Genomic DNA, 22,590 nt, shown 5'->3' with positions numbered 1-22,590 from the left:
AACAGAGTGGGCTAGTAAATCGGAATGTCTTATAATGGGGGATTTTAACTTCCCAGATATTGACTGGAACTTGTGGGTTGGGCATTCACACACTAGTCAGACTTTTGTGGATTTATTGGATGATTGTTTTCTGCAGCATGTTGAAGAGCCAACCAGAGAAAGTAATACTCTTGATCTGGTTATCAGCAGTGATCATTCATGTATTATGAATTTGCAGATAAAAGAACCACTAGGCGGCAGAGATCACAGTGTACTGACGTGGGATTTAATTAAAGATTTAATTACCATCAGGGGTAAAGGAAAGGGGTTTTTGCTTCCGTAAAGGCGAGTACAGTGGTCTCCGACAGTTTTTAAATTCTGTACAGTGGGATCAACTGACGATGTTACCAACAGTAAATTCTAAGTGGGAAGCATTCAAGGAATTAATCGTGGAAGCTACTAAAAGTTTCATACCTATTAAGAAATATTGTTCAAGGTTTAGGCCTAAATGGTTGTCAAATGAACTAATGAGACTCATAACAGAGAAGAAAAATGCATGGGATGCATATAAATTATCAAGCGACTCAGAAGCCTATGGTAGATATAAGTTAATCTGTAATCAGGTCACAAAGGAGGTTCGGCAGGCGAAGGCAGATTACGAGAAATCCTTGGCAAAGGATGCTAAGAAAAACAGCAAGGATTTCTTTACTTATATAAACTCTAAAATGAAGGGGATGAATCTGATTGGTCCACTTGACATCAATGGTTCGACTGTTGATGATCCTGCTCAGATAGCAAACAAACTGAATGAGTATTTTGCATCTACATTCACACGTGAGGAATTATTAAGGTTTGAAAATGGCAGAAGGTTATCAAATTGTAGCAAGATACTTAATGATTTTGTAATAACTGAAAGCAAAGTGGAAGAGAAATTGTTGAAGTTAAACGTAAGAAAAGCACCTAGGGTGGATGGGATCTATCCAGTTATATTAAAGGAGGCGGCAAAGCAACTAAGCAAACCCTTAGCCATAATTATGAGTGCATCCTTGGACTCAGGGGAGGTTCCCACGGACTGGAGATGTGCAAATGTATCCCCAATTCACAAAGGGGGATCGAAGGGTGACACGAATAATTATAGACCAGTTAGTTTAACTTCTGTTCTGGGTAAAATAATGGAGTCGCTGGTTAAAGATTCATTGCAGGATCATCTAGACAAGACTGCAGCAATAATTCAGACACAGCATGGGTTTGTTAAGGGAAAGTCTTGTCTGACAAATTTGATAGGATATTATGATGTGGTTACAAAGGAACTGGATGCAAAAAATAATTTTGATATCATATATTTGGATTTCAGGAAAGCTTTTGACACTGTTGCGCATGGAAGACTATTGTACAAATTGGAGCAGAATTGTATTAAGGGTAAGTTGCTACAATGGATAAAAGGATGGTTAAGTGCGAGAAGACAGAGGGTGGTAATCAATGGGTGCTGCTCTTCTTGGACTAATGTTATTAGTGGAGTCCCACATGGTTCGGTGTTAGGTCCACTGTTGTTTTGTATATTTATCAATGATATTGATGAAGGTATATCAGGCTTAATGTCGAAGTTTGCAGATGATACAAAGGTTGGCAGGGTTGTTAATGACAGTAATGGCAGTGTGCTACTGCAACAGGATCTAGATAATTTGGGCAGATGGGCTAAGAAGTGGCAACTGAAGTTTAACCTTGACAAATGCAAAGTACTGCATATGGGTAGAAGTAACCCCAGAGAAACGTACCAACTGTGTGGTACTACACTTAAGGTGGTAGAAAATGAAAAAGACCTGGGAGTAATTGTGCAGGCAGATATGAAGTTTTCTGAGCAATGAAGACAGGCTGCCAGGGCAGTTCATGGGGTTTTGTCAATGATATATAGGTATTTTGCTAGCAGGGAAAAGGAGGTGATTATCCCTCTGTATAAGGCAATGGTCAGGCCACGCCTTGAGTACTGCGTACAGGTCTGGAGGCCTCATTTTAGGAAGGATGTAGATTTACTTGAGCGTGTACAGAGAAGGGCAACAAGATTGGTGAGGGGAATGAAGGGATACTCTTACCAAGAGAGGCTTAAGTTCTGAAAATTGCAGTGGCTGGAGACTAGGCACCTGCGCGGTGATCTGATTGAGGTATATAAGGCCTTGAATGGGTTGAGCATGCTGAATTCTGATGGGATCCTTCCACTTGTTCGGATTACGAACCTAAGGGGGCAGAAATTCAAATTAAGAAAAGACAGATGTAGAATAGCTGTGCGGAATTTGGCTTTAGCCAGCGGGTGGTTAATTGATGGAACAAACTTCCATCTGTCGTTGTGGAAGTTGATAGGTTGAATAAATTTAAGGAGGAACTGGACAGGCATTTGGAGGGAATGGTGTGATTTTTTTTTTTTTTTTTTTTGGCTGATGCTGCATAAGCTCATACATTTGCTTTCTTGCATCACATGCCACTACTACTACCACCACTACCACCCCACAATGCACTATACAGCCTACACAACTTATATTATATCTGGCCTTATATAGTTTGTACTATGAAACAGAGTATACTACACAAAGTAAGGGCGAGCCCTTGTGCTGCAAGACAGTAAACACTATACACTATGTACTGCTGCGAGTTGAATGTTTTTTTTCCCTCTTAAGAAAATCCCAAAACACAGTAACTATAATTTTCTGGGCAGATGCTTATGTTAAACTTTTTTAATCACAGGGAGTCACTGTGACAATATTACATGGATTGCCTTTTCTCTTCAGGATCAAAATGGTGGATCCATGTCTCATTTCCTATAATGATTACATACAGAAATACGTTCCCTTCTTTGCAGTACCTGGTCAACAACTGCTGAGAAAGCTGAACTCTTTCAGCCTTCATCTCTGCAGCAGTCAACATTCAAGGAACACATGTGGCACAAATTTTTTGATCACCAGGAAGTCCAGTAATGTGGTCCAACTTTTCTTTTGAGATGTTCAGCTCGGCAGCAATGTGACCTTAGGTTATGTGACGATCACGTTAAATCATGTCACTAACATTTTTTGTGTTTGACTGCTCTTCCAATGAAAGGTTTATCATTCAAATCAGCTGTTCCTGATTCATTATCTCCACATTTCTTTGTTCACCTATGCACAGTACTTTCATCGACACATTCATTGCCAAAAATGACCTTCATTCACCAATAAATTTCAGCAGGAATTACCTTCTCCATGGTTAAGAATTCAGTAACAGCATGCTGTTTTAAGCATGTTGACATACCTACTGCACTAGCATTCATTCTAATAGCTATTTACTATGTACTTGGCTAGTGACTGACTTTTGGCTATGCTACAAAGTCTCAGTGTTGTGCATGCATAGAGGACATTCTAAAGATTAATTTTTTGAATTTTAAAACTATCTGAATTGTTTACTAAATTATGAGTCAAAAGGAAAACTTATCGGCTTCTCCTTGTATATCAAAATATTTTGGTCGCTTCCAGCTTGTGGCTTCTTAACGCAAAGATTTTTAATAAGAGATGAGTCTTCAGTAGCAATTAAGCTAATACTATCCCCTGGTAGCATCCTTGACCAGTGGAATCAGTTGATATTAAAAGCAGTTATCTACATAAAGGTTTGGCAACCTTTTGGCAGAAGTGGGTTGCATTCAATTTCTACTCTTTTACATTTTTGTTTCATAATATCAGTTTTACATGATTTATTCTTGATATTTAAAAAAAATTTTTTTGTTATTTTTGATATTTTCTCTGTTTTTGTATTTTTGGTTTATCAAATTTCATAGATGAACAAAAATTTTAGTTTATTAGTCAAACATAAGAGTAGGAGTATAAAAATAAGAGTAGGAGTGTGTTATAGGCCTAATGACTCGAATGAGTACAATGAACAATTGTACAGAGAAATAGAGTGGGTCAGTAAATCAGAATGTCTTATAACGGGGGATTTTAACTTCCCAGATATTGACTGGAACTTGTGGGTTGGTCACTCACACACTAGTCAGAATTTTGTGGATTTATTGGATGATTGTTTTCTGCAGCAGCATGTTCGAGAGGCAACCAGAGAAAGTAATACTCTTGATCTGGTTATCAGCAGTGATCATTCGTGTATTAAGAATTTGCAGATAAAGGAACCACTAGGTGGCAGTGATCACAGTGTGCTGAAGTGGGATTTACTCAAAGAGGTAACTACCGTCAGGGGTAAAGGAAAGGGTTTTTGCTTCCGTAAAGGGGAGTACAGTGGTCTCAGACAGTTTTTAAATTCTGTACAGTGGGATCAACTGACGATGTTACAAACAGTAAATTCTAAGTGGGAAGCATTCAAGGAATTAATTGTGGAAGCTACTAGACTTTTCATACCGATGAAGAAATATTGTTCAAGGTTTAGGCCTAAATGGTTATCAAATGAACTAATGAGACTCGTGTCAGAGAAGAAAAATGCATGGGATGCATATAAATTATCAGGCGACGCAGAAGCCTGTAGCAGATATAAGCTAGTCTGTAATCAGGTCACAAAGGAGGTTTGGCAGGCAAAGGCGGATTACGAGAAATCTTTGGCAAAAGATGCTAAGAAAAACAGCAAGGATTTCTTTACTTATATAAACTCTAAAAGGAAGGGAATGAATATGATTGGTCCACTTGACATCGATGGTTCGACTGTTGATGATCCTGCTCAGATAGCAAACAAACTGAATGAGTATTTTGCATCTACATTCACACGTGAGGAATTATTACAGTTTGAAAATGGAAGAAGGTTATCAAATTGTAGCAGTGTGCTTAATGATTTTGTAATAACTGAGAGCAAAGTGGAGGAGAAATTGTTGAAGTTAAACATAAGAAAGGCACCCGGGGTGGATGGGATCTATCCAGTTATATTAAAGGAGGCGGCAAAGCAACTAAGCAAACCCTTAGCCATAATTATGAGAGCATCCTTGGATTCAGGGGAGGTTCCCACGGACTGGAGATGTGCAAATGTATCCCCAATTCACAAAGGAGGTTCGAAGGGTGACACGAGTAATTACAGACCAGTTAGTTTAACTTCTGTTCCGGGTAAAATAATGGAGTCCCTGGTTAAAGATGCAATGCAGGATCATCTAGACAAGACTGCAGCAATAATTCAGACACAGCATGGGTTTGTTAAGGGAAAGTCTTGTCTGACAAATTTGATTGGTTATTATGATGTGGTCACAAAGGAACTGGATGCAAAAAATAATTTTGATATCATATACTTGGATTTCAGGAAAGCTTTTGACACTGTTGCGCATGGAAGACTACTGTACAAATTGGAGCAGAATGGTATTAAGGGTAAGTTGCTACAATGGATAAAAGGATGGTTAAGTGGGAGAAGACAGAGGGTGGTAATCAATGGGTGCTGCTCTTCGTGGACTAATGTTATTAGTGGAGTCCCACAGGGTTCGGTGTTGGGTCCACTGTTGTTTTGTATATTTATCAATGATATTGATGAAGGTATATCAGGCTTAATGTCGAAGTTTGCAGATGACACGAAGGTTGGCAGGGTTGTTAATGACAGTAATGGCAGTGTGCTACTGCAACAGGATCTAGATAATTTGGGCAGATGGGCTAAGAAGTGGCAACTGAAGTTTAACCTTGACAAATGCAAAGTACTGCATATGGGTAGAAGTAACCCCAGAGAAACGTACCAACTGTGTGGTACTACACTTAAGGTGGTAGAAAATGAAAAAGACCTGGGAGTAATTGTGCAGTCAGATATGAAGTTTTCTGAGCAATGTAGACAGGCTGCTAGGGCAGGTCATGGGGTTTTGTCAATGATATATAGGAATTTTGCTAGCAGGGAAAAGGAGGTGATTGTCCCTCTGTATAAGGCAATGGTCAGGCCACGCCTTGAGTACTGCGTACAGGTCTGGAGGCCTCATTTTAGGAAGGATGTAGATTTGCTTGAGCGTGTACAGAGAAGAGCAACACGATTGGTGAGGGGAATGAAGGGATCCTCTTACCAAGAGAGGCTTAAGTTCTGCAAATTGCAGTGGCTGGAGACTAGGCACCTGCACGGTGATCTGATTGAGGTCTATAAGGCCTTGAATGGGTTGAGCACGCTGAATTCTGATGGGATCCTCCCACTTGTTCAGAATACGAACCTACGGGGACATAAGTTCAAATTAAGAAAGGATAGATGTAGAATAGATGTGCGGAAATTTGCCTTTAGCCAGCGGGTGGTTAATTGCTGGAACAAACTTCCATCTGTCGTTGTGGAAGTTGATAGGTTAAATAAATTTAAGGAGGAACTGGACAGGCATTTGGAGGGTATGGTGTGATTTTTTTTTTTTTTTTTTGGCTGATGCTGCATAAGCTCCTACACTTGCTTTCTTGCATCAAGTGCCACTACTACTACTACTACTACTACATTCTGCAAAGCACACAAAAATCACACAAAAATCAGCCATATTGGCTGCTGATCACTGGACTAAATGATCCAAAAACTGACCACTATATCGGGTAACTGTTCTATCCACAAGTCCCAGCTTACATCTGAATAGTTAAAGGACCCCCACAACAAGAAACTGATTAACTTTTCCACTCCAGTTGCCATATAGCTGATCATTGTACTGAACACATTCATACTCTTATTCTTAATCTAGTTTTGTTGTTACTCTCTCTATATCACACCAGACTAATTCAATTTATTACTCATATGATGTTTCTTATCTAATGGATATATATATACTTTTCTAAAATCTATACACTTTCTGATCATAAAAGCACAACCCTTCTTCCTTTCTGCTGAGCTTGTGTTGGTTCATGCTAACACCTACAGATTAAAACACACATCTTAAGGCACGTTTTCTTGTAAATAAAGGTAATTTATAGATATCCAGGTGTCTGGATATTAATGGTAGAACAGTATACATACATTTTGTTATGATCAGAAGCAATTTTCTTGCTGTTTACATTTGATATTTATATTATTAAAATGGTTAATAACTAACCTGATCATTTCCTTTCTCATAAAAATAAATATAATGATTCAGCAGTTCAACAAATAGTTGTACTTGAACACTTGAATCCATGCACTGATTGGCTGTTCGTAAACCCTTCTTCAAGCATTCCATAACTCTTTTACCGTCATGCATCTGTGAAAATAAAAAAAAATATTATAAACAAAAGATCTGTGCAACACAGGTAGTCTCTGATTTATGTCAGTGATGTATTCCTGAGAACGTGATGTTATCGAGACAACAAAGTAGACAATTTTTTTTTCTACATTTATAAGTTATAATGGGGAGATGTGGTCCCATGGTCAAATTTTGGGACTTAACTCATTATGTACACAAATTAAACAAATCAATATTAAAACGGCAAAGCCATAAGAATACACACATATATAAACTCTAAATGAAAGAATTTATTATTTACTTACTGTATTATTCTTACCAAATTATTCATCTTTTAAAAAGCCAAGGACTGAAGTCAACTGAAGGTAGAGATAGAGATTTTAATTTCAATGAGGGAGAGAGATTTTAAGCCAGAGAAGATTGAAGAGAGGAGATTCCAACTGAAATTTGCTTCTTCTCTTCATACAGTTTATTACAGCAAGCAAAACATCACTCAATCCTTGAATGAACCTGCCACTCCATTCACCAATGAAGTTATCTTAAATTAAAATAGCCACCCCTTTCTTGCCATGAGGAGCTGTTTTAATAATCATAGTGCTAGTTGCATTTTATCTTCCTCCAGCATTTTCACCTTTTGTTACATCAATTCAGTCCTTCTTTGATTAGAATTCTGACTTTGACCTAAAAAGGATTCTGACCTAACAAGGATTGGGTCAGAATCCTGTGCTCCCAGGATCTACTTCGTTGAAGCCAATCTCATTTGCCAATTCCAAAATCTGTAACTGAATTATGGGGAGCCAGTTACTGGTGTTCAGGAACTTGCTCTCCAAAATTCTCCAAACATATATTCTGCCAAACACTAAACAGTAGCCTGAGTAACTTACTTAAAGAGAATAAACTGTGCAGATGAAGAATTCTGAGTTCTTGGGAAAATGGATAAGTTTTTTGGAAAATATTGCCTTTTTTTAAAATTTAATTAACATATTAATTCATGCTCAACAAATAGTTTTAATAGTCCTAGTCACACTTGCTAGCTTATTTTTAAATTTAGCTAGAGATTTTTGTAAGTCACCACTACGAAATTTTTGTAAGTCACTACTACTTTGTGCCAAATCACCACTACGAAAACTAAAGTTTTCATAGTGGTGATTTGGCACAAATATTATGTCACATAACTAGTAGGGTTCCTACATGGTAACAGAAAGTAGTTTTAATTATGATAAAAAAAAGTAACTTGAAGTAGCTCTAATCACACAGATTGTGATTAGAACCTTTTGTATAAGTTCTAATCACTGTATAGCGTTTTTTTTTTTTAAATGAAAACCCCAAACACGAGAAGTATTAGAACAAATAGTACTTAGTACCGTGATTGGGATGGAGGTTGGGAAGACAAAAGAAGATATTTGTTGACATTAGACTTGAACTTCTGTAGACTTAAATTTTAAGGAAATACGTATGAAGGAAGGTTGTTCCAGAAAACGGTAGTTGAATGAATAAACGAGGAAGATGAAAAGTTGGTTCTGTGAGTTTGAAGTTGGACAGTAAATGGATGTTGGCTGCACGTGTTCGGACTGTTTTGAAAGAGAGAGCAGGAATTATAGAAGACAATTCAGAAGAACAGTGCCCATGGAACTATCTGTAGAAAAGGCATACAGCAGAAACTGCGTCTATGAGACAGTGAGTGGAGAGACACTGTTACAGATGAATCATTAATTAACCTAACTGCTCTCTTCTGAACGGAATCAAGAAGCCTGAGAGAGGTTTGGGGACACCACCCCAGATGCGGGAACAATATTCCATGGTAGGGTGGATTTGCGATTTGTGGAGAGTGAACAGCTGTTTGGAAGAAAAGTAACGCCGAGAGGGAAAGATAAAACCAAGTTTTTTATATGCAGAGGAAACAATATTTGTAATATGCTTGTGCCAAGAGAGATTAGAAGTCAGGGTAATCCCCAAAAGAGATATATCATCTTACCTAGAATTCAGAGTGTCACCAAAGATAAGCATAGGAGCAGAAGAATCCTTTTGCGAGATATAAGACAAGACTGAGTTTTAGAAGGATTGAAATCAACTAAGTAGTCTTTGCCCACTGGAGAATTACCTGGAGATTGGCATTTAAGGAATTTGTAGCGGTTATTCAAAAAGTTGAAGCTGATTGAGCAAGGCAAGGTTTCTCAAAATGGAAAGTGGAATGCAATGTGCTATCATCAGCAAAACTATGGATAGGATTTCCAGTCAATGGAAGAGGGTCATTAATATACAAGAGGAAAAGAGTGGGGGGAAAGAACTGAACATTGGAGGACACCAGCATTAGTGGAGAAGTTAGAAGACAGAGAGAAAACTGGATAACCAATTACAAAAAGCAAACCATAAAATGGAAGCTTGTTTAGAAAACCTTTATGGTAAACACAATTGAAAGCCTTTGAGATGTCATGAAAAACTGCTTGTGTTTTACCAAACTTTTCCATTGAATTTGTCAATAAATGGGTAACATAAGCCAGAATATCACCAGTGGATCGACACTGACGGAATCCATACTGACGATCGTTGATCAGACGAAAGGTTTATAGGTAGTTTAAGAATTGGCGGTTAATTGATTTCTCCATTACTTTAGAAAGAGTAGAAGTAATTGCAATAGGATGATAATTGGATGGGAGGGATTTGTTGTTGTTGTTATTTGGATTTTAGGAGCATTAGCAACTAAGGCCATATTGCTTCGGGGATATGCGGTAGTCATTTCCTGACCTTTCCGCATCCTCCGTATTTGGTGGTCACGGGCTTGAACCCCGGTCTGATCAAGAAGCGTGTGCTACGCACTGCTGCTCCTGCCCACCTAGCTACGGAGGCGCCGGGGAGGGATTTGTCACCCTTTTTAGGAACTGGCTAAATATGGCAAATTTCCAAGCAGAAGGAAAAACACCTTTGGAAAAAGAAAGTGAAAAAAGGTGGCAAAGAACAGGAGTAAGTTCAGGAGCACAGGTTTTGAGAATAAGTGGAGAAATACTGTCAGGACCTGGAGCTTTCTTAGCATCAAGATTCGTTAAAATCCTTCTGATATCCTTTTGAATGGAGTGTGTTGAAAATGGTGGGAGGTGTTTTTCCAAGATCATTAATACATGAGTTGGAAGATAAATGGGATGCTAGGAGGTCAGCTCAATCCTTGACTGAAGTGACAACAGAACCATCTGGTTTTGACAGAGGTGGGAGCAGAGATGGGAAAAGGTTGCAGCCAATAGCTTTGGCAAGAGACTAGAATGCTTGGCTACCATTAGAGCAAGAAGTAAGTTTTCTACTCTTAGCCTGTGTTCAAACTCTACTTTGGACTGATTAATAACTGCTTTACAATTGTTGCGAGCTTTGGTGTAGGCAGAAAATGAAACTGAAGAATTAGAAACAAGCCAATTATGATATGCAACGTCTTGAACAACCTTAGCACATTTATTGGAAAAGCAAGGTTTAGATAAAGGACAAGATTTTAAAGTGGATTGTGGAATAAAGTATTAGCATTATAGAGGCATTTAATGCAAGAAAGCAAGCTTATGCAGCATCAGCCAAAAAAAAAAAAAAAAAAAAAAAACCCACTTCCACTTTACCACTGTGTTCTTTCGAAATACCTGTCCAGCTGAGCCTTAAACTTATTTAGGCTATCAACTTCCACGACAAGGAATGGAAGTCTGTTCCACCAACCAAACACACGCTGGCTAAAGGCAAATTTCCACACATCTATCCTACATCTGTCTTTCCTCAATTTGTAGGAATGGGATCCTCAATAAAGGATCCCATTCCTACAAGAAGCTACCCTAACACATTTTCTTAGCTACCCTAACACATGGGTTGTGTTAGAGTAGCTAAGAAAAAGAACAGGTGCATGTATACTTATGTGTACACCAATGCTAGGAGTTTAGTAAATAAATTTGATGAATTTGAGGTATTGCTCAAAACATCAAAGGCAGATATTGTGGGGATTTCAGAGACGTGGTGTCACACAGATATAAGAAATGCAGAACTGGAATTTGGGGAGTACAATGTCTACAGAAAGGATAGACAGGATAGGAAGGGAGGAGGGGTTATGCTATTAGTTAAAAAACACATAAAATCCAAGGAAGTGAAGCCAGTCGACATCGCTGGACAGTGCAGTGTTGAGTCAGTTTGGTGTGACATAAGCATTGGGAGATCAAAATTGAGAGTAGGAGTGTGCTATAGGCCTAATGACTCTGATGAGTATAATAAGAAACTGTTCGGAGAAATAGAGTGGGCCAGTAAATCAGAGAGTCTTATAATGGGGGATTTTAATTTCCCAGATATTGACTGGAATTTGGGGGCTGGTCACTCACACAGTAGCAAGGCTTTTGTGGATTTATTGGATGATTGTTTTCTACATCAGCATGTTCGGGAGGCAACTAGAGGGAGTAATACTCTTGATTTAATTATCAGTAGTGATTCTTCATGCATTAAGAATCTGCAGGTAAATGAACCACTTGGTGGCAGTGATCACAGTGTGCTGAAGTGGGAGTTACTCAAAGAGGTAACTACCATTAGGGGTAAAGGGAAGGGGTATTGCTTTCGTAAAGGCGACTACAATGGACTGAGACAGTATTTAAATTCTATACAGTGGGATCAACTGATGATATTGCCAACAGCAAATTCAAAATGGGAAGCATTCAAAGAACTTATCGTGGAAGCTACTAGGCTTTACATACCAACTAAGAAATATTGTTCAAGGTTTAGGCCTAAATGGTTGTCAGATGAACTAATGAGGCATATGGCAGAGAAGAAAAATGCATGGGATACATACAAATTAACACGTGACACGGACGCCTATGATAGATACAAGTTGATCTGTAACCAAGTTACAAAGGAGGTTAGGCAGGCGAAGGCAGATTACGAGAGATCCTTGGCAAGGGATGCGAAGAAAAACAGCAAAGAGTTCTTTACTTATGTAAACTCTAGAAGGAAGGGGATGAATCAGATTGGTCCACTTGAGATCGATGGGTCAACTGTTGATGACCCTGCTCGGGTAGCTAACAAACTAAATGAATATTTTGCATCGACATTCACACATGAGGAGTTATTCAGCGAGGGGAATGCCAGAGGTGTATTCAACTCTAGCAGTAAGCTAGAGAATCTTGTAATAACTGAGAGCAAAGTGGAGGAGAAATTGTTGAAGATAAACACAAGAAAGGCACCTGGGGTGGATGGGATCTATCCAGTTATATTAAATGAGGCAGCAAAGGAGGTAAGCAAACCCTTAGCCATAATTATGAGAGCTTCCTTGGACTCAGGGGAGGTACCCATTGACTGGAGATGTGCAAATGTGACCCCAATTCACAAAGGGGGATCAAAGGCTGACACAAGTAATTATAGACCTGTGAGTTTAACTTCTGTTCCCGGAAAATTAATGGAGGCACTGGTGAAAGAAGCACTGCAGGATCATCTAGACAAGACTTCAGTTATAGCTAGGACACAGCATGGTTTTGTTAAGTGGAAGTCTTGCCTGACCAGTCTTGCCTGACCAATTTGATTGGATACTATGATGCAGTCACAAAAGAACTGGATGCAGGGAATAACTTTGATATTATATACTTGGATCTTAGAAAGGCTTTTGATACTGTTGTACATGGAAGACTGCTGCACAAATTGGAGCAGTGTGGCATTGGAGGCAAGTTGCTGCTATGGATAAAGGGGTGGTTGAGGGGGAGAAGACAGAGAGTGGTAATCAATGGACGCTGTTCATTGTGGAGTAATGTTATTTGTGGAGTCCCTCAGGGTTCAGTATTGGGGCCTTTATTGTTTTCTGTATTTATAAATGATATTGATGATGGTATATCAGGCTTAATGTCCAAGTTTGCAGACGATACGAAGGTTGGCAGGGTTGTCAAGGACACTACTGACACTACACTGCTGCAACAGGATCTGGAAAGGTTGAGCAGATGGGCTTCGAGGTGGCAAATGACGTTTAACATTGACAAATGTAAAGTACTACATATGGGAAACAGCAACCCCAGAGCAACGTATCAACTCTGTGGTACTACACTGACAGTGGTAGAGAATGAAAGGGACCTGGGGGTGGTGGTGCAGGCAGATATGAAGTTCTCTGAGCAGTGCAGACGAGCTGCAAGAGTAGCTCATGGTGTATTGTCAATGATATATAGGAATTTTTCTAGCAGGGATAAGGAGGTGATTATTCCCTTGTATAAGGCAATGGTCAGGCCACACCTAGAGTACTGTATACAGGCCTGGAGGCCTCATTTCAGGAAGGATGTAGAGCTGCTGGAACGAGTACAGAGAAGGGCAACTAGATTGGTGAATGGGACAAAGGGGTTCTCTTACGAAGAAAGGCTTAAGTTTTGCAAATTACAGTGTCTGGAAACTAGGCACCAGCGGGGTGATCTGATAGAGGTGTACAAAGCCTTGAATGGTTTGAGCATGCTCAATGCTGATGGGATTTTTCCTCTAGCTCAGAAAAATCACCTGAGAGGGCATAAATTCAAATTGAGGAAAGACAGATGTGCGGAAATTTGCCTTTAGCCAGCGGGTGGTTGGTGGGTGGAACAGACTTCCATCCCTTGTCGTGGAAGTTGATAGCCTAAATAAGTTTAAGTCTCAGCTGGACAGGTATTTCGAACGAACAGAGGGGTGAAGTGGAAGTGGTTATTTTTATTTATTTATGTTACTTTTTTTTTTTTTTTTTTTGGCTGATGCTGCATAAGCTTGCTTTCTTGCATCAAATGCCTCTACTAATGCTAAGGCTAAAAAAAAAAAAAGAATAATTTCACTGACGCGATCTGAGCAAACGTTGACATTAGAAGTTTTGACACAGTAATCCGACCAAGGAAAAGAAATCTTGCAGGTCATCCCATTTTGCATTCTTGTAATGCCAAACAATATGAGGTTGGGAATAGCCACGAGAGAAAGGCTCCATTGGAGAAGAGGCAATCACCAAGTGATCTGAGGTGCGTAAAGGACTGCTCAGTTCGACCTTGTACTTAGAAGGGCTGTTTGTGAGAAAAAGATCGAGTGTGTTGGTTGTATGGTTAGGATTGTCCGGTATTTTTGTAGGTAAATGAACAATCTGTGCAAGGTCATTAGTAATTGCAAAGGCCTCAGCATCTCAACCAGCTGGATGGGTGTGACTAGAAAATGGAAACGAACTGTAGTTGTGAATATTAAAATCACCAAGGAAAATTACCTCACTGTTAGGAAAGTTGGACTGGTGAAAGTCAAGTTGCAAAGAGAGGAAGTCAAAGAGCTCCAGGTGATTAGTGGAGTTGGGAGAATGGTAGAGATAACAGATGAATTTGACACAATGAGGTAGAGAGATTTTAAGCCAGAGAAGATTGAAGAGAGGAGATTCCAAATTAACAAGTCTCTGACAGGGAATATCGGAACGGACATATGCACAAGTACCACCTTTGAGGCTAAAGGAATCATACAGTGAATAATTTGGGCAACGGAGATGAGCAGTAGTTGAATCAACCAAGAACTGAGATTCTGTCAGAAAAAGGAAATGGGGTTTGGCAGACTGCAAGTGGAGATGGACATCGTTGATATCAGAATTGAGACCACGTATATTTGTGAAATGAATTAAGGAGTGTTTGGGAGGTTCAGATCTTTTTGCAGATAAGCTTACTCTATTAGTTTGACAATTCATGGCGTATTCAATAGTCAGAAAAAGTTGGGGGGAGGGGGACAGCAAGATTATACACTAGTTGATCTGGAAGCCTCCTAAAGAGTTACCAATAGGTTCGATCCGGTGTACTAACTAGTGGCCAGCCTGCGAACAGTTTTAGAGCTGTACCCTCGAAATGTAAGATTGGATCTCGCCATGATGTTCATCATATCCTCAAAAGGCATCAGTCATACTGCATGATGGAAGAGATGGGGAAGGGTTGACCGGAATTTAGCTCTGGAGACTAAACATGGGTTCCATCACTTCAAGCCTCCAATAAGCAAAGTGGTGGTAATTCACTGGTTAATAAGAGTTATCTACCATCTAGTATTGCCTGGTAACACAGAGGAGCGGTATTCCTTCATGTGGTGGGCACCACACCTCGACCCCTGCTTACATTGGTTCACACCTGGGTGGTCACCCACCATGTACTTGTGCATGGAGGTTATACCCAGGATTACTAACAGTCTAACCATCATGAGGGTGCAAGCAGAGGATTTGGCTGTCACAGACCATCCGCACTTTGCCAAAATTGGGTCCACTTGACTTGAATTCACCCGAATATCAGTTCCATCAGCATTTTAGACTTCCACTTAGCAAGTACAGCTTGTCTGGCATATCTCTGAGAGAATGTCTGTGACAACCAACCTCAAGGACCAGGGAATTATTTTATGGCACCAACATAAAAAAAAAAAAAAATAAATGCTGGTTATTCGGACTATCGACGCTCTATTTATATGAAATGTAACTAAAACAACCAAGGACTTTTTCCAAAATTAAAAATTTAACAGTAGTGGCAAATGCTTCAAGAAAGAAAGCTTAAACAGCACGGCCAAAAATTTTTAATTTCACCTATCCATCCCCTCCAATAGTTTTATTGGGTTACACACACACACACACACACACACACACACACACACACACACACACACACACACACACACCAAATGCAATCACTGACAGATTAAGCAAAAGTGATGATATAAAATTAGGCCATATTGTTCCAGGTCATCTTCTACCCAGCATTACCTAGTGTCATAGAGGTTTGGCTATTCCTCTGTAAGGTGTAGACACCATACCGTGACATTTGATTACATCTGAGTGATCAAATTATAGTATACTAAGCATTCATATTAACTTATAATAATAAATAATTATTAAGATTTTTCACAAAATAAATAAATTCACAAGAATAAATGAATAAATAAATAATACCAATGTATTCCTTATGTTAATGAAATAAACTTTTTTGAAGCCAAACTGAAATTTATCTTATTGATTTGCCATTCTTACCTCCTCGCCAGCAGTTAAGTGACTTTTTCCTGACCAGAAAAGATGTGAACAGACCGCAACACCTCGACACTGATCAGGCTTCTTTAGCAACTTTGAAGTTGCAAGAGCACACTGTGTCCTTAGGGGCTCATGATTTTCCTCACTGAAACATGACATCTGCTCAACAGTTGCTATAATCAATGTGATGGCAGCTAACTGTGCTTTGCTATCCGATATTTCATCTTCATACAATGAAAATGCCTAAATGCAAAAAAGGAAGATACAAAATGGTATTATAAATTTACTCAATACATGAGTTCTTCAAACTAAACAAGTAATTGGTTGAACTATCTGGATTAGTGTAAAATTAATTAGTATCAATGGTGGAAAATGATCAAGGAAGCAACCTTATAGCATAAAAAAAAAAAAAAAAAAAAACACTTTAACAATGTGTAATCCTTTCTTTTCCCCAATTCTGAAATACCAGATGAAAATATTTTTTCTAATAATCAATTCCTCTCTGGCTGGAAAAAAATTTTTGCACGTCTATCCTGCAACCATTCTTTCTCAATGAAAATTTGTCTCCCTTAGGTGTGTTGTCCAAAACATGAACAAGTATCCTATTAGCATCTAAGAAAATAGATTCTTGTAAAACAACCTCATGTATTCATATTTAACTATTGTTGCACATATTTAAGTTTATGTTGGTTTGCAGCTGTCAATCAAGTCTGCATTGTCAGGTGTGACTGAAAGCTTGCATCAGTACGATTTATATATTTTTCTTTGGTAAAACTTTTCCAGATATAATGTGCATGTCTATAATTATTTTATACATCTAACCATAAAAATATTCATTGTCTACTATTATTATACTGAGTAAACAAATTATAAATATAAATGGACATATGAGTGTGAATATATGAGCACAAGTAGGTCTAAATGCGAAAATGTGTATTTTTTTTTGGGTGCTTGAGTGTCTGGTGTGCTATAGTGTGTGCACGCGTCAGTATGTATGCAAATGTTGTAGTAGTAGTAGAAGCATGTGAAGTAAGAAAGTAAGTTTATGTAGCATCCGCCAACAAACAAACAAAAAAAAAAAAAAAAATCATTTCACACATCCATTCCCTCTAAATATTTGTCTAGTTCCTCCTTAAATTTATTTAAGCTATAAACTTCCACGACAGGTGGAAGTTCATTCCAGCAATCAACTACCCGCTGGCTAAAGGCAAATTTCTGTACAGCTATTCTACAACTGTCTTTCCTCAATTTGAATTTATGTCCTCTCAGGTTCTTAAACTGAGCAAGAGGAAGAATCCCATCAGAATTGAGCCTGCTCAACCCTTTCAAGGCCTTATACACCTCAATCAAATCACTTCGCAGGTGGCTAGTCTGCAGAGGCTGCAATTTGTAGAACTTAAGCCCTTCTTGGTAAGAGAACCCCTTTGTTCCCCTCACCAATCTTGTTGCCCTTCTCTATACATGCTCAAGCAACTCTATATCCTTCCTAATATGAGGCCTACAGACCTGAACTCAGTACTCAAGGTGTGGCTTGACCACTGCCTTATACAAAGGGATAATCACTTCCTTTTCCCTACTAGTAAAATTCCTGTATATCATTGAAAATACCCCATCACCTGCTCTGGAAGCTTGTCTGCACTAGTCAGAAAACTTCAATCATACTGCATAATTACTCCCAGGACTTTTTCATTTTCTTCCACCTTAAGTGTGGTACCACACAGTTGGTACATTTCTCTGGGGATACTTCTACCCAGATGCAGTACTCTGCATTTGTCAATGTTAAACTTCAGTTGCTACTTCTCAGCCTATCTGCCCAACTTTTCTAGATCCTGTTGCAGTAGCACACTGCCATTACTGTCATTAACAACACTGCCAACCTTTTTATCATCTGCATACTTGAACATTAAGCCTGATATACCATCATCAGTATCATTGATAAATATACAAAAGAACAGTGGTCCAACACTGAACCCTGGGGGACTCCACAAATAACATTAGTTCACAAAGAGCAGCTTCCATTGATTACCACACTGTCTTCTACCCTTTTATCCATTGTATGAGTGAGTGAGTGAGTGAGAGCGAATGTAGGTATGTATGTATATATAAAAAAAAAAAAAAAACACTACAATTAGCTATTCTTGCAGGTTAAGCTATATAAATGTTAGTATATAAACACCTATATAAACACCTGTGAAAACCATGACTGAATAAATATTTGTGATTAGTATAAAAAAAAAAAAAAAACTTGTGACACTTGTGTCCTACTGTCTGTATGATGATGATGAAAGTAGATGATAAATATGTGAGAGAGAGTTGTGTTATGCACTACTATTCAATCTATCCCTATATATATATAATTATGAATAATAAAAAATAAAAATAAAAATAAATAGAGAAATTTGGTTTCTCCAAGAAAGTATTCAAGACTTGAATTTTCCAGCCTATGTTTTGTTCACAGATGAGGCTTAATTTCACCCAGGAAGGCTTATTCAATCAGCACAATGCTCATGTGTGGGCTCACGACAACCCACACGGTGTGTGCCCCCACGCGGCACAACATCGCTTAGCAATAAATGTTGGGCAGATATGGTCGGTGACTGCTTAGTCGACCCATACCTGTTACCATCCTGCATGAACCCTGCTAAATATCGGATCTTTCTTGAACAAGTTCTACCAGGGTCACTTGACGATGTTCCAGCAAATGTGAGATGCAACATTGGTTTCAACATGACGGGGCGCTTGCCCATTATGGAAGGCGTGTTCGTGACCATTTGAACAGGCGTTCTGGGCGTTGATGGATTGGCCATGGTGGACCCGTTGCCTGGCCCCCCCCACGCTCACCTGATTTATCGAGCCTTGATTTCTTTCTGTGGGGGACCTCAGATCTATCGTGTATGAATCGCCTGTGGAGACGGAAATGGATCTCGTGGCGAGACTCATCTGTGCTGCTGCTGCTGTCAAAGAAACACCAGTTGTGTTCGACCATGTCCGCCAATCCACGCTGCATTGGTGTCACGCATGCATCGCGTCTCATGGTGGAACCTTCGAGCATCTGTTGTAACATCATGGAATGCATCCATCTTGTACTCCATTGTTAATATTATTTCAAATAAATGTTTGCCACTAATTACTGTCTTGTGTCATTTCTGCTTCTTGTGCCTCTGCTACTACCTCTGAACGTCTACTTTCCTGTGACATTTCCGGTTATGAGTTCTTATGCGATTCATATTCCTTTAGATGTTACCTTTCTCCCCTAAACGTTCGTACCAATATTTTTGAGACACCCTGTATATGCGTGCGTGCATGTGTTGAACAGACAATACTCCATGACCTGCTCTGGCAGCTTGTCTGTACTGCCCAGAAAATGGAAATAACAAGAAAGGGGAAATAAATAGATTTTTTTTTAGTTTGTATTGTATACAGTTGTTCTACCACCCATTTTCTTCACATATCTCTACAATGTAAGTTTATTACTCTCGTCCTTATCTTATACTTTCATGTACGGTTTTTTACTCTTAGAAATTTCTAGACTCTGGTGCAATTTTAATTTCCAGGTGTCACTATTATTTATTTTTATATCTATACTGTATTTCATTTTTTCCACAAGCTGTTGCTCGTAACTTTCCCTAAGTGTCTTCTCAAGTCTCTTGCTCTCTTTTAAACATACTTCATTTTTTCCCTGTTTTGAAATCCCTACCATAATTTGTATTATGTTAATAGATCATATGTCTAGAAATGTCTGTTACCAATTCCAGTTTTAATTTCTCATCTTCATAGTGTCAACTGTAAAGTTCACAAGCCATTTTCTAAAAACCTCCCTTTTAATCCTCATGCTTTATGCTTTTTGCCCTTTGGCATTAGCATTAATAGAGGCATACGATGCAAGAAAGCAAGCTTACGCAGAATCAGCAAAAACAAAACAAAAAAAAAAAAAAAACCCTCCTATTTCACCCCTCCATTTGTTCCAAATGCATGTCCAGCAAAGCTTTAAATTTTAGTCTATTAGCTTCCACAACAAAAGATGGAAGCCTGTTCCACCAACCAACTACCCGATGGCTAAAGGCAAATTTCCGCACATCTATTCTACAACTATCTTTCCTCAATTTGAAGCTGTGCCCCCTCAGGTTCTTAGTCTGAGCAAGAGGAAGAATCCCATCAGCATTCAGCTTGCTCAACCCATTCAAGGCCTTATAACACCTCAATCAGATCACATTGCAGGTGCCTACTCGGCAGGCACCACAATTTGCAGAACTTAAGCCTTTCTTGGTAAGAGCACCCCTTTGTTCCCCTCACCAATCTTGTTGACGTTCTTTGTACTCATTCTAGCAACTCTACATCCTTCCTATAATGAGACCTCCAGATCTGTACACAGTACTCTAGCTGTGGCCTGACCACTGCCTTCTCCAATGGGATAATCACCTCCCTGTCCCTGCTAGCAAAATTCCTATATATCATTGACAAGACTCCATGACCTGCCCTGGCGGCAGCCCCTCTGCACTGCTCATTGAACTTCATATTTGACTGCACAATTACCCCCACGTCTTTTTCACTTTCCACTTCCGAGTGTAGTACCACACAGTTGGTAAGTTTCTCTTCGGTTATTGCTACTCATATGCAGTACTTTGCATTTGTCAATGTTAAACTTCAGCTGCCACTTGTCAGCCTATTTGCCCAAATTATCTAGATCCAGTTGGAGTAGCAAACTGTCTTTACTGTCGTTAACAATCCTGCCAATCTTTGTATCATCTGCAAACTTGGACATTAAACCTGACATACCTTCATCAATATCAGCTATAAATATACAAAATAACAATGGGCCCAACACCGAATCCTGGGGAACTCCGCTAATAACATTTGCCTATGAAGAACTGTGTCCATTGATTACCACTGTCATCTCCCGCTCAACCATCCCTTTACCATTGTAGCAACTTACCCTTATGCCATACCTCTCCATTTAAGGTTTGAAAATGGCAGAAGGTTATCAAATTGTAGCAGGGTGCTTAAGGATTTTGTAGTAACTGAGAGCAAAGTGGAGGAGAAATTGTTGAAGTTAAACATAAGAAAGGCCACTGGGGTGGATGGGATCTATCCATTTATATTAAAGAAAGCGGCAAAGCAACTAAGCTTAGCCATAATTAAGAGAGCATCCTTGGACTCAGGGGAGGTCCCTACGGACTGGAGATGTGCAAATGTATCCCCAATTCACAAAGGGGGATCGAAGGGTGACACGAGTAATTACAGACCAGTTAGTTTAACTTCTGTTCCTGGTAAAATAATGGAGTCACTGGTTAAAGATGGTTTGCAGAATCATCTAGACAAGACTACAGCAACAATTCAGACACAGCATGGGCTTGTTAAGGGAAAGTCTTGTCTGACAAATTTGATAGGATATTATGATGTGGTTACAAAGGAACTGGATGCAAAAAATAATTTTGATATCATATATTTGGATTTCAGGAAAGCTTTTGACACTTTTGCGCATGGAAGACTATTGTACAAATTAGAGCAGAATGGTATTAAAAGTAAGTTAATACCATTAATACCATTCTGCTCCAATGGTATTAAGGATAAATTGCTACAATGGATAAAAGGATGGTTGAGTGGGAGAAGACAGAGGGTGGTAATTAATGGGTGCTGCTCTTCGTGGACTAATGTTATTAGTGGAGTCCCACAGGGTTCGGTGTTGGGTCCACTGTTGTTTTGTATATTTATCAATGATATTGATGAAGGTATATCAGGCTTAATGTCGAAGTTTGCAGATGACACAAAGGTTGGCAGTTCTGTTAATGACAGTACAGTAATGGCAGTATGCTACTGCAACAGGATCTAGATAATTTGGGCAGATGGGCTAGGAAGTGGCAACTGAAGTTTAACCTTGACAAATGCAAAGTATTGCATATGGGTAGAAGTAACCCCAGAGAAACGTACCAACTGTGTGGTACTACACTTAAGGTGTTGGAAAATGAAAGACCTGGGAGTAATTGTGCAGTCAGCTATGAAGTTTGCCAGGGCAGGTCATGGAGTTTTGTCAATGATATACAGGAATTTTGCTAGCAGGGAAAAGGAGGTGATTGTCCCTCTGTATAAGACAATGGTCAGGCCATGCCTTGAGTACAGGTCTGGAGGCCTCATTTTAGGAAGGATGTAGATTTACTTGAGCGTATACAGAGAAGGGCAACAAGATTGGTGAGGGGAATGAAGGGATCCTCTTACCAAGAGAGGCTTAAGTTTCTCAAATTGCAGTGGCTGGAGACTAGGCACCTGCGCGGAGATCGGACTGAGGTGTATAAGGCCTTGAATGGGTTGAACACGCTGAATTCTGATGGGATCCTTCCACTTGTGCAGGTTACGAACCTAAGGGGACATAAATCCAAATTAAGAAAAGACATATGTAGAATAAATGTGCGGAAATCATCCTTTAGCCAGCGGATGGTTAACTGCTGGAACAAACTTCCATCTGTCGTGGAAGTTGATAGGTTAAATAAATTTAAGGAGGAACTGGACAGGCATTTGGAGGGAATGATGTGATTTTTTTTTTTTTTTTTGACTGATG

At 39.2% G+C, this 22,590-nt stretch overlaps 1 protein-coding gene across 1 annotated transcript in view; it reads right to left on the bottom strand.

Annotated features, from left to right (window-relative positions):
- The window catches only part of Vps35 (Vacuolar protein sorting 35), a 298,912-nt gene that overhangs the window by 42,598 nt on the left and 233,724 nt on the right, over positions 1 to 22,590 (bottom strand). The window contains exons 13-14 of the mRNA XM_090389880.1: positions 16,041 to 16,280; positions 6,953 to 7,096 (exon numbers count right to left, since the gene is read on the bottom strand). Coding sequence (XP_090246006.1) covers positions 6,953 to 7,096; positions 16,041 to 16,280 — 384 coding nt within the window. The remainder of the gene's footprint in view (positions 1 to 6,952; positions 7,097 to 16,040; positions 16,281 to 22,590) is intronic.

The sequence above is a fragment of the Mastigoproctus giganteus genome, chromosome 2, assembly GCF_048544385.1.
Source record: "Mastigoproctus giganteus isolate SK-2022 chromosome 2, ASM4854438v1, whole genome shotgun sequence".
Taxonomy (NCBI): domain Eukaryota; kingdom Metazoa; phylum Arthropoda; class Arachnida; order Uropygi; family Thelyphonidae; genus Mastigoproctus; species Mastigoproctus giganteus.
This window is presented reverse-complemented; position numbering and strand designations above follow the sequence as displayed.